Source organism: Hibiscus syriacus, unplaced genomic scaffold (genome assembly GCF_006381635.1).
Source record: "Hibiscus syriacus cultivar Baekdansim isolate YM2019G1 unplaced genomic scaffold, ASM638163v2 tig00110402_pilon, whole genome shotgun sequence".
In the NCBI taxonomy this organism is placed as follows: domain Eukaryota; kingdom Viridiplantae; phylum Streptophyta; class Magnoliopsida; order Malvales; family Malvaceae; genus Hibiscus; species Hibiscus syriacus.
Genome location: NW_024062722.1, coordinates 130,271 through 143,365, shown reverse-complemented (window position 1 = coordinate 143,365; position 13,095 = coordinate 130,271). Strand labels below are relative to the sequence as shown.

General features: G+C 32.8%; 1 protein-coding gene across 1 annotated transcript; it reads right to left on the bottom strand.

The window, feature by feature from the left end:
• Positions 1-7,158: 7,158 nt before the first annotated feature.
• LOC120123666 lies at positions 7,159-9,099 on the bottom strand. The gene is made up of 2 exons (XM_039142506.1): positions 8,337-9,099; positions 7,159-7,246 (listed from the first exon to the last, which is right to left on the bottom strand). The coding sequence occupies exon 1, from the start codon at positions 8,912-8,914 to the stop codon at positions 8,363-8,365; it is 552 nt and encodes a 183-aa protein (XP_038998437.1). The 5' UTR covers positions 8,915-9,099; the 3' UTR covers positions 7,159-7,246; positions 8,337-8,362.
• Positions 9,100-13,095: the final 3,996 nt, after the last annotated feature.

Below are 13,095 nucleotides of genomic sequence, written 5' to 3'. Positions count from 1 at the left end.
TACTACATCATGATGTCAACATATATATTTATTGATTTGGATTGTGTAAATGATGTTTCTTCTTTGGTTATATCTATCAACATGCATATGTTATGAATGTATGTAGTATGATAAAGTTATTTGTATGGCATTGAGTTAGTTTAGCTTTCAGAATGTGTTTCTATTTGCATGTTCATATGTGGAGATCTGAGAAACACGTTATTGAGTTAAATTTACAATCGCTTCTCTTTTCAAAGCACATCTTGATTTATTACAATGAGTATGTATATTCATTTACCTTACGTCATATTTCAGTCGATAACTTCATTTTATTACAGTGAGGTAAGTAAAATGAATAACTGTGATTGTCTTATGAATAAGAAGCTCCCAAAAAATATTTGGAAGTTTTGAAAAGTTTTAAGACAAAGATAAATTTATTTTTGCCCCTATAAAAGAACATATCATTCATTGTTGGCCCCTATAAATTTAAACTTTTTAAATGACCCTAATAAACAATATTTAATCTTGTGTTTTGATTTCATATTTATTATGATTTAGTTTTATCAAACTCGAGTATTATACTTCTTCATTCAACACTCAGCTCAACTTGGGTTTAGAAAGATTCAATCTGACCCAAGTTAAATCTTGTACTCGATCCAACCTAACCCGACACATAAATAAAAAATCATATATTTATTTGATAAAATAAGAAGTCAATTGAAAAAATATAGAGAGAGATTATACTAATTATCTCTAAAAATATAAAAGATAATTATATTATTATTTCAGGTCAATATTTTTTTTACCTTAAACCTAAGTTCAACTCAATATGATATCATTTTTCACAAAAACTCGTCTCGTACTCAAATTGAAGAGAAAAAAAACTTAATTCTATAGAATTAAAAAAATAATTCTATAGAATTGAATTTAGATAAAACTTAATCCTTTGTGTGTTAAATTATAAGTTGGAAATTATTGGACCTGTTGGGATTGTTAAAGCTCAAATTGACGAGCGAAAAATGTACAAGAGGGGTGAATCCTCAAAAATTGCTTAGGGAGTAAGGAGAAAGAAAAGATATACAATTTTGCACAGCGATTTTTAGTGGTTCGACTTCTCAACTAAGTCTACATCCACTACCTAAGCTCCTCGCTTAGGATTTTCCAACAAATCCACTAATTTGTTCTTTCTTTTTCAAGGACAAAGAGATAACATTTACAAAACTCCCTAGATTTTCAAAGGCTCAGCTAGAAACAAAACCCCTTTACAAAGAAAAAATATGTAAACAAATAAAACCTCTAAAAAGGAAGATGTTTACAAAAATTAAAGCTCACAATAACAAAATATCTACAAGTGAATATGAATAAAGAGTGAAAAGCTTTTCTCTTGTGTTTAATTGCTTGGATAGGTGTTCTAACTCTTCTTCAAGTGTCTTGAAATTGTATTTATATGTTGGAATGTGTTTGTGGTCGTTTCTAGACGTTAGGAGTGATTTGGAGCTGTTGGGGATATTTTCTCTGCAAAATAAAACTGCCCAGTACAAAGGGTATCGGTACTCCTATAGGGAGAATCGATACTACCTTTGTAATATTGAAATAAAACTAGCCGTTACTAGTCGTTGGGTCTGACGGTATCGATACTATCCTTCATGGTATCGATACTACTATGTAAAGTAGTATCGATACCCCTTTGGTTATCGGTACCATTTTTGCATTCTGGAATTTGAGCAATGTTGGTAGTATCGATACTACCTTGAGAGTATCGATACTTCTCTTACCTTGGATATCGGTACCACATAAACAATATCGATAATGTTCATATAGTATCGATATTGTAAAAACAATATCGGTACTTCCTACGTGAAAATCAGTTTTGTGCTCAAATTCACTTTTAATGGATTTTGAATTATTTTTGAAAACTTTGAATAAATTCAATTCAAGTCCAAAAACATTTTGCCTTAATTTGTTATATCAAAATATGGTTCAACATGACCCATGGGTTGACTTTTGTGGGGTTAAGAGGACCCTGTCAATTATTTTTCAAGTATTAATTAATATTGAAAAATATTTTTTAAAAAAATAAAAAAAAATTATCAAACACCCCTCAATTAAAAAATGTATTTATAGAAAATAGTTTAACTTAGTTTTAATAAATTCTTAGTTATGCTCCTGATTAGTCCCACCTTTTAGCATGTATTGACCTAGTTTGGGGCAGATGGAGGCCGTCACCCTAAGATTTTATAAGTTCAAATTCACCTCCTAAAATTTTATAAATTCAAATTCGTCCCATTTAACCTAAAATGTTGCCCCTGTCCCTAGCTTTGAGTGATGTTGAACTTCGTGGTCCATGTAGATCACCCACACATGCATGAACACCATTATTGCATGCTTATCGTAAGCATGCATCGTGCATGACATGCACTTCTGCCTCCAAAAAATCCATATATTTAATATCTCGTGATTACATTTACAAATATCCATTTTTTCTTTTATTTTTATGAAGTACTTATTATTGATATACGTATATAATAAGTATTTATATATGTTTTCTATATATATATGGAGTATTGAATTTTTAAGTACACATACAGATTGAATACATTTTTATATGCCAATTTAAAAAAATGAAAATAATGATTTGATCAATAAATTTTTATTTATTATATTGATGCAGTATTCCGTGTGATAGTTTAACTCCATGTATACTTATTACCAGGGACGTGGCTAGGTTGTCGGGGTCCTGTACAAATTCTTATAAAGGGCCCCTTATTTTCTAGATATATTCGATTTCGGGGCAACAACAGTGACGTTGTTTTGACAAACGCCGCAATAGGTCCATCTATAGTAGCGTTTTTTAGTAAAAGCCTCAACAATAGTAGGCTTTTTTTTTGGAAAACGCCACAATAAATCCATATATAGTGGCGTTTATTGAAAAAACGCCACTATAGATAACTTTTTTGGGGGCCCTGTGCGGTCGCCCATCTCGCACCGCCCCAGTCACGACACTGCTTATTACTGACGTGGTACAATGTTAATAAAAGAAGTAGGTTTTAAAAATTAATTTGTTATAAAATAACATAAAATTCAATTTTATAGTCGAGTGACCATTTTGTAACTTTTAATAATCGGCTGACTCAACAAAACAACGTCTTATAGTTGAATGATCGTTTTATAATTTTTAATAGCAAGAAGACTCAACAAAATAATACGTTATTACCGGGGGACCATTTGTGTATTTTACCCTAAAATTTAACCAAAACAATAATTATTGAATTGATGAAAAGTAAAATATTGATGATTAAATTTATTAATATTTTTTTTTATAGAATTCTAAGTTTAATGTCAAATGGTGGAGTGTCACCTATAAACATATACTGACTTATACTCACTTTAAGTCACTCACTCCCGATTAATAAAAAAATATTTTTTTAAAAAAAAGAATGTATAAATTTAGGGAATATCAAACAATAAAGTAAAATAAACAAAGGGGTGGGTGTCCTAGAAAGGGGCAGCATTTAGTGGGTGTGGGGTCAAAATCTTAGGCTTCCCCATGTGAGCCTAACCATGACAACCCTTTTGTGGGGGACTTTAGGATATTATTCATTGATCTTTCCCCTTTATCCATGTTTTTGTTAGTTATTTACGGTTAGAATTTTACCCCCAATTTGTTAAGAGTTGGTAGAAAACGCTAATATTATGTCTGGTCGTTTATGTACAACGAGATAGATGATAGTTGTGGTGGTTTTTAACGATTCAGTCTAGGCCCGTAAACGAACCGAAAATTCAGCGAATTGTTCGTTTATGTTCGTGTTCATTCATTTGTTCGGTTAAAATTAAACGAACGAACATGAACATACCCCGTTCGAATTCATTCGGTTCGTTTACAGGCCTAATTGAGTCCTCATTATCTATAAGTTCTACTTAATTGGGAATTTTTTTTCTTTCAAAATATGGATAAGTTTTGTCATTTTCACTTAAATCTATGTGTGAATACAGAAAGCAAATGGGGTAATGCAAATTACATGTGGTAAGAAGAGAGTGTGTCCTACCAACCAAGCATTTGCACCTCAACAAGGCTCATCCATGGAAGCCCACAAGTACCTAACAACCAAGCACAAGAACATGGCTATATATATATATATATATTAATCCCTATTTTTCTTTATAAAAAGGAGTAAACTATGCATTTAGTACCTAAATTATTAGTTTTGATTTGTTTTAGTACCTAGACTTTCAATTTTTTCAAAACTATATCTAACTAGTTTTCATTTCATTTTAGTATCCTGTCGTTAAACACCTAACGCGTTTAGTACCTAAACTATCAATTTTGGTCCGTTTTAGTACATAAACTTTCAATTTTTTCAAAACTTAACGTTAAATTTTGAATGGGTACTAAAATGAAACAAAATCTAAACTTTAGGTATGATTTTTGAAAAAATGAAAGTTTAGGTACTAAACATATAATTTACCAAAAAAATTGGGGAAAATGAAAGGTCTTAGTGTAGCTATTTGGCAATTGGGATGGTCTCACATGCGAGTATGGCTGTCGACCTGCTATTACTCCCATGTGACTCATCAGCCATTGTTGTACCCTGCATTTCAGTATAATATCAAGTATTACACCTTCAATCAAATAACTAATAATTCATAACTAGATATATATATATATGTTTCATGTCAGTAAGATCAGTATTTTAAGATATGGGTCTGATATATGAATCATTAATTATGAAGTTAAGAATCAAATTATCTCGGATTTGAGTGTCAGCGTCGGATATAAATATATGTTATCTTAAAGTCGGAGCGACATAAAATCGAATAGATTCAAAGCCAGCATCAAATCTCAGTACCCTTTAGCAGTAGGCAAGAATCAAGATGTAATCTATTCTGTCTTTGCAAAACAACAATGGAAATCATGGGATAGCCATAGGTTCAATGAGTTGCATCAATGGTGGACCAAACAAATGCAAAAGCCAAGCAGTAATTAACCAAAAGATATAGAAATGGTTAAAAATGGTGGACCGTTTACCGGAACAACAAACAAACTTCATATACTGAAACCCCACAAGAACAAGGGAGCTATTTAATATGTGCATTACCAGCTGCCGACAAAGAACATTTGCTGATTGTCGATCACTGAGATGAATTATGCAAGTATGCAATCCCCAGCATTTATATCTATGTGCCCTTACCAAAACAAAAGAAAATCTACTTTCATTGCTATGGCTAATCTTTGTTGTTCAATTCATTCTTATGGTAAGTTTGTCACTTCATCCCTAATTCGAACATGGACATAAGTATATGACCCTCGAGATACAGAAAAAACAAAACACACATAATAAGCAAATGGGGTTAGTGCTAAGGTGTTTCTAAGTCGAAAAGATGATCCTATAGATGACAAATAGGCTCAAAAGGAGTAGAGAAATGGTAACCAGATAAGAACACAATGTGAGAGAGACTGCCTCTGTCTTTTTGTCGAGATTCGAGCCAGTTCGGACTGTTTCGTGAGATGTTCCCTTTCTTTAGCAGAGTTTTTGATGGGAAAACTGTGATGCAAATGGCTCATCATGATTGAGACAATGGCTGCCCCCCTTTGCCTGCCTTAACTCGAAAAATGTGGTTTAAAAATGGTATCTGCAAATTGCAGAAATCTAGCCATATTTTCAACTTCTGGCCCTATTATTATTTGTCTTTCCTGTGTCTTTTGACCAATAGTCAGTAGTACTAAAACAGTCTTGAAGTATTCAAGTTTGGAACAATAAAAGAGACTAATTGACATGAATAAAAGTTAAGTCAAAAGTTTATCAAAAACCTTAAAAAGATCGTGGTTTTTCTTTTAACGAGTCCTAAAGGTTTCGGTCTCCCTTCGAAAAGCTGAGCTAGCTCAAACAAGGGACTGTAACAGATAAAGCAGATATTGGAATTTAAAACTCATGCCTACTAAGCTTCAAGATTTTCTTTTTCCAGAAAAATGTATAATAGAATGTGCACACACTTGGTTTATATAGTCAAGGACCTTTCTTTTCCTTTCTAAGGTGGATCACACACACTGCTTGTAATGTACAAAAAGACCCCTTTTTTTATTTCTGATGTGGATTAATGCACACCATCTAATACCTACCTTCTTTAGAGTACCTCGTGTTACATTCTATCACTTAATCTCGTAATGCTCTCGTCAAGGATTATCTTTATATTTTTTTTCTACTACACCCTAGGGATTCAACGCAAAGTAACGATTTGTCCACCTTATCTACCCTACTCATGGAGATGCTCAACATGAAATCGAGTAAATAAAGATTGTTCTGAAAACATTTACCACAGATGATTACCTCCTCTTAAAAGAGGTCATTTTACTCTCATAAGTGGCTCATAAAATTTAGAGGAAAAAGACTAATACCTGCAGTAATTACTGATGAAGATTTAAAAGAAGGATGGATTCCATCAACATAATTCACTAGTCATTTCAGATATCTTATGGGAGATGCTATTAAGAATCCCCCAGGAACATATTATACCCTTCCAGTGTGCATGTTAAAGCTTGTACAACCCAGTCAAGATTTCAAATTGCAATTAACAAGACAGTGGCTTCCAAGTATCCTCCTGTAGTTTTTGCATCACTGGTAGTTCAGATAAAACGGCAGAAAAGCCAAAACATCTGTAACTTCACGTCAGGGTCGGTCTGACAAAATTTGTCGGAATGTTAGCTTCATGCAATAGTTTGCTTCTGATTTTATAAGAGAATTCCACGTCAAATTCATGTATTTCGTTCTACAAAACTAGAATACTGCATGTTAAGCACAACACTTTTTTTCTAGCGTAGCTACTTGGCTATCAAGAGAATGAGATAAAGGAGATATAATCTTAAATTTCCTCTTGATGAAAAGGTAAAATATTTATTTTAGTTGTAGCATTTCAAGCAAATAATGTCTGAAATACATTGCAGAAAGCCTTTCTTGGTTATCCAACCAATAACAATGGACTCGGGTCTTACTGGAGATTTGGAACATCCATCACAAATCACAAACAAGTAAAAATAATTTCAGTTAAGGGCTGAAGGCTGTTCATAAGATAAGTTAATTGAAATATAGTTGGAAATTCTCAAATTCCATTCTCACCATGCTTTGTTCCCCAACTTACTGGTTTAGCATGGAATAATTTCTCAACGAAAAATATCTGGTACCCTTTGACATCTTTCCTTCCCCACAGGATTGCCGATAAATACCTTCCATATTACCTGCTCAGCTTGTCACCAACGGATGTCAAGATGTAGCTGAAACAGAAACACAAAATGAAACAATAGATACAACAGGAAAAAAAAACAATATCAACCATTATACAGGAGTTGATGCGTTGATCATCAAGATTCTGAAGAAAATCCCAAAGTTTTTGTCAACAGCAACGGCCGTTTCTCCATCCTGATGACATCTTACTAAGAATCTTTGCAATGTGAAGAATGTATTAATACAGTTCAAGCCAGTCTATAAATTTTAGTACTTCCTTGGTCATTGGAAGTCTCAATTTATAGGCATTATGATCTCATTTCTTCCATTAATGATCTTTTACTGTAGAAAATGACAAGGATATCAAGCCTGAGTTCATGGAACTTTGATTACAAGGAGCTGGGGAATTATGTCCAATTGTTCTAGTCCATGTCATGGTTACCAATAAGAAAACCAACTTAATTCTGTGGAGATTTAAGGATTGGAGCTCAATACCTCCATACTCATGTTTGAATGCGTCCAACAAATATGTCGCATACGGATACTTTAAAGAGTTCGGATAACATAGCTCAATGGATCAAAGAGAATAAAATTGTACTTTAAAGAGTCCGGACTCAGGAATGAATCTTTAAGAAACTTGGCCTGTTAAGGCCGTTACTGCCTTAATGGTAGACCAGTGGCTCACCTGCTGCTAACCATATTGTCGGAGACCAGCAGTACTCACTTTTTATCAGTTTCCATTATCCATTTGGTGAGGGCAAGGCAAAATGTCAATGTATCCAAAATGCTGAACTCTATACATAATATATATATACACACACACACACATGTGAGTGTATGTAGATATGTATATATAAATGGAAACAACATGTTTCAAAGCAAGCAAACCAAGATTCGAACCAAACCCATATATTTTCTCATCCAATATTTCTCTGGCCATTCATGTCATGCTAGAACATATAATCACACATACATTAGATGCAATAGTAACAACTAAAAGCTCATTTACTTCAATAGGATTCTACAATAAACAAGGTAAAATCTTGCAGCTAAGAATCCAACATCCATTAATATTTATAAAAATCTACATTAGCAACACATTAGGCAAAGGATATTTATAAAATAAAAATAAAGACTAACACTGTAATAATGGACCATTCCAATCTCTATGTCTCAATGGTATTCCCAAGTCCAAACGAGAAATGTTCACGCACAGGCGAAAACTCCACTAATCCAATCTCCATTGCATATCCAGAAACAGGCAATTTCAACTCCCTCAACACACAAAAAGCCTCAGCAATTCTTGTTTTCGGAACTTGTTGAGCCACGGGACAATAGGGAATCCAAGAATCGACTTTGAAATCTTCTCCAACTTCAATCCCTTCCTTTTTGATTGCCTCGGATAACTGAGCCTGGAACTGTAGGATCGCCATTGTTGGAGCTGGTGAGAGAAAAAGAAGATTGTTTTCATTTGGGAAAGCCCCGATTGAAGAGAACGATAGAGCCAGAGGCTCTTGCTTTGAAGCGAAGGACTTCACGACGGATTCGAGCTTCGACGGGTCGAGAAAAGGGGTTGAAAAAAGGGAAATGTGAGGCCTCGACTCCATTTCGATTAACTGGGTGCTGATTTGACGACGAGCCAATACATTCCAAGCTTTCAAGACTTGGTTCTCGAGTGCTGGATCGAAGTAAAGCTCGATTGAAAATCCTTGTGACATTGAGAATCTTTTACGAAAACAAAAGGAACCCGGATCTTAAAAGGGAGATCTAAGGGTACCGAGACAACAAATTTGCAACTTACAGAAGAATTGGGGGTGACCCAGAAAAGGGGGAAATTCAAAACCCTAGAAAGAACATGAGGGAAATGAAAGATGTGCAGATTGGATTCAGTATGGTGAAGGGGAGGAAAAATGTGAAAAGGAAAGGGGTTTTAATGGTTTTCTCAAAGATGATAAAAGAGTCCAACTTTGAAAGGGGAGATTTTACTTTAGGTCCTCCAACTCTTTAAAGAAAAATCATTTAAGTCCTAAGAGTTTTCTAACGCCCTCAAATTTTTAATATTTTATCAAATTGTACCGAACGACACAAAAAAAAAGAGTAAACTACTCAAATGATCACTTAACTATAGGGTTATTGTCGAAACGATCAACATGTTTTCACTTTTGGTAGTATGACCATATAACTATTTAAGTGGTTTCAATGTAGCCACTTGCAGTTAAACACAAACAGTTTAGCTGACGTGGATCTCTGACCCGTCGTTAGTTAATAATAACCACATAAACTAAACCGTAATTAAATATATGAACATACTTAACCATTTCTAATATATAAATGAATAAATTTTAGTTTAAATTATTTTAGATCCCTGTCAATTTAGATTTAAGTAGAATTAAATTTTTATTCCCTTCAAATTTTTAGATTAAATATCTAATAAGTCCCTATTATTATAAATTTAGATAACTTATTCTTTTCAATATTAATTTTAACTTCGTCCCTACAATCGCACAATAAAAATATAATAACTATGATATTGAAAATACACATATATATGAAAAATCATATAAAAAATCACAAATAAAGAAGATAATGATAAACTGCGCATTTAGTATCTAAACTATCAGTTTTGATATGTTTTAATACCTAAACTTTGATTTTTTTTTTTCAAAACCATAACTAATGTTTTGTTTAGTTTAGTTTTAGTATATCACTATTAAAAACTTAACGGGTAATTTGCACGTGACACATTTTTATAGGTAAATTACATTATTCATCACTCAACTATTGTAACACCCCCAACCCGTATCCGACCCGGATACGAGTCCGAAGTGTCACATTGACTTTTCAAACCTTGACTCTTAAGAAAAAATCCCGGGAAATTTAAAACTTTATTTAAAACAAAATACAGACTTTATCAGAGTGCTCGTACTTAATGACTTATTACATGCCAACACTTTATACATAACCAAAAACATACTTTATCCAATATTTCTGATCTGATCTTTTGGTAAGGAAAACTGACCTGTCTTGCTCCGCATCCCTCCTTACTTTTCTCGAAACCTACGTGTGAAACAATCACACGCTAAGTCGAAGACTTAGTGAGGCATAACCACTTATAATGCACTTTAAAACATATATTGATACATGCATGTTCTGTTCTATCATGTTATAGAAATTCCAGGCATTTTTCATATCGTATAGAATCATATCAGATTAATCGCAGTAAATACATACATACACATAATTCATCATTCACATGTTATCACCTAATCACATACTTTTTTCAATCAAACACTATACACACAACATCATATCCTTTCTATAGCATTTATCATACCACTAACTTATATTTGTTCATATCTCTGGATTAGCCCATGTACATATGTGAGAACTATCGATATGTGAGTCTATAGAGGTTGTGCACTATGCTGTCACCACAGCTCGTATAAATGCACCGAAGTGCCCGTAGAATTGCTTAAGAATCATATACATATACTATGGATCAAGTATGTGTCTTTCAAGACTTCACACAGGTTCCAAAGGATATACATATGTCCTAAAGAACCGAATAAACCCTCGACTCTTGGCATGCCAACTATACCCCTAGCTCTCATGACACATAACATGGGCGTTATCATTTATTTCATTTCAAATATACACATACACTTGTAATTCACTTTCACATATCACGTATCACATATCTTCTTTTCATATGATCACATAGTCACGTAGTTCATTTACCCGTAGATCATTTCCATATAGTTCACATGTCACATATGTCATGTTTTCATATAATTTCTATCATTTCTCACCCAATCACCTTTATTCATATAAACATACTTATCATATCTTGTTCACATAAGATCATATACTTCATATAATATATCGAAACACCTAGAACACTTTCCCGTAGCTTATAGTCATAAGTTTTGTCTCGTAGCATATACTTGTTTTCACATATATATATTTCCTATCAATTCTTATACCATAACATAATTCCTTAACATACATAACATATCATGTAACATTATAATAGAAATACTTATAAGTCATATCACTTAGAGCACATATCTATACTTATAGTCACATTACTTATATCTTAATCTTATGCCTTCTCTTAGACCTATATATATTCACATGTTCAGGTAATCCACCATTTCATCACATAATTATGGATTCCTATAACTCATTTCATTTCATTTCATATCTATATATGTGTATATATATATCCTCAAGATTTATCCTAATATAAATCATATAGCACTCTTATAATTCATATTCATATTCATCTATGTCAGACTTATAAAACATCTCACTTTTATTATTTCTTTATGTATAATCTAATATGTTTACTTACTTCAATTTCATATAACTCGTATAATATTCTCATATAACTTCACAAATTTCTATCATTCAACCTATGTGTTATAGCTTTACTTAAACATATGAATCTTTCCCCTCTAGCTTATCTTATATGTTCATCTTATCATTTATGTTCAAATCTCCTAGTTAGTGTACTATTCTCACTTCATCCTATAGATCAATATTATCCCGCTTATTTCACTTATCATATAATCATATAATTATATTTTACCATGATCACATAGTTTACATCTCATCTAATTCATAACCTTTCTTATGTAATTACTTATACTTTATCATCTAACACATAAAAGAACAAATCGATCCATATAATCAAGCATACATACATGCATATTCACCTCATGTCTTTAATCATGCATTCATGTGTAACACTTCAGGAAAATAGACTCATCGCAAGTCTTATTCCCATCGCACATCATATACTATCGAATATGCACTCACCTGGCCTCACTAGTCAATTCCCATCTCTTATCGTTCCCTTGATTGATCTTACTTGCCAAACGTTCCGGAATTGCTTTATGCGTAGAATCTACATAAACGTACATTTCGAGATCATCATTAGATACCTACACCTTGCAATTGGATACTAGCAACTTAAACTAACTAATTAAACCCATATTCCCAATTTTCCTTTAGGGGGAATCGGTTCCCCTATGACATACTGGAAATTCATATTCGCTTGAAGGGGTATCGGTTCCCCTTGAATGGGTACCGATTCCCCCTTGCCCAGAAATCATATTTCAGCCCGAAAATCCTTCATTTTCAGCTCAACACATCATACTTCACTCCCTTTAATATTCCTAACTTTCATACACATATTTAAACTCATTTCTACTCCATAATCCCTTCTTTAAACTCAAAATTCTATCTTCCATATAAGATTCAAAAATCATACCAAAATTCCAATATGTTCTAATTCCAATTCTAACACTTCCTACCTCTTAATTTAATCCTTGACAAGTCAAATTCAACTTCACAATCTGTTAACTCCTTCCATATCAAAAATTCACTTAAAAACTTATTTTTCTTAATTTCTCATAACTTGTTAATCTTTGAGGTTTAAGCCCCCTAAAGCTTTCCTTAATCTTTCTTAATATCCCAAGAGTCAAAACAAGCTTTAAAACGAAAGAATTAACCAACTAAAATTAAACTTACCTTTATGAAGTAACCCACGGGAAGAAGAAGGAAGAAGAATGTAGATACTTCCTTACCCATCAGCTTATCTCTTTAAATAAGAGATAATTATCTTTTACATAAAAAGACCATAATACCCTTTCAATTCTTCCATAATTACCAAATAACCTTCAATATATATATATTCAAATAATCATTAATTCTTTCATTCTTCTACTTTAGTCACCAAATTCTGAAACTTTACAATTTGGTCACTAACCCGATATTGAGGATGTTACAAATCTCCCTCCTTTTTAAAAAAATTCGTCCTCGAATTTTTCACTGAACAACTTAGTAAGAACATATCTTCCAATGTTTTTATGTTGCTTCCTTTACTTAATCTTTC

Coding starts and splice junctions, on each gene's coding strand:
- LOC120123666 (XM_039142506.1), bottom strand. CDS start 8,914: ATGTCACAAGGATTTTCAATCGAGCTTTACTTCGATCCAGCACTCGAG.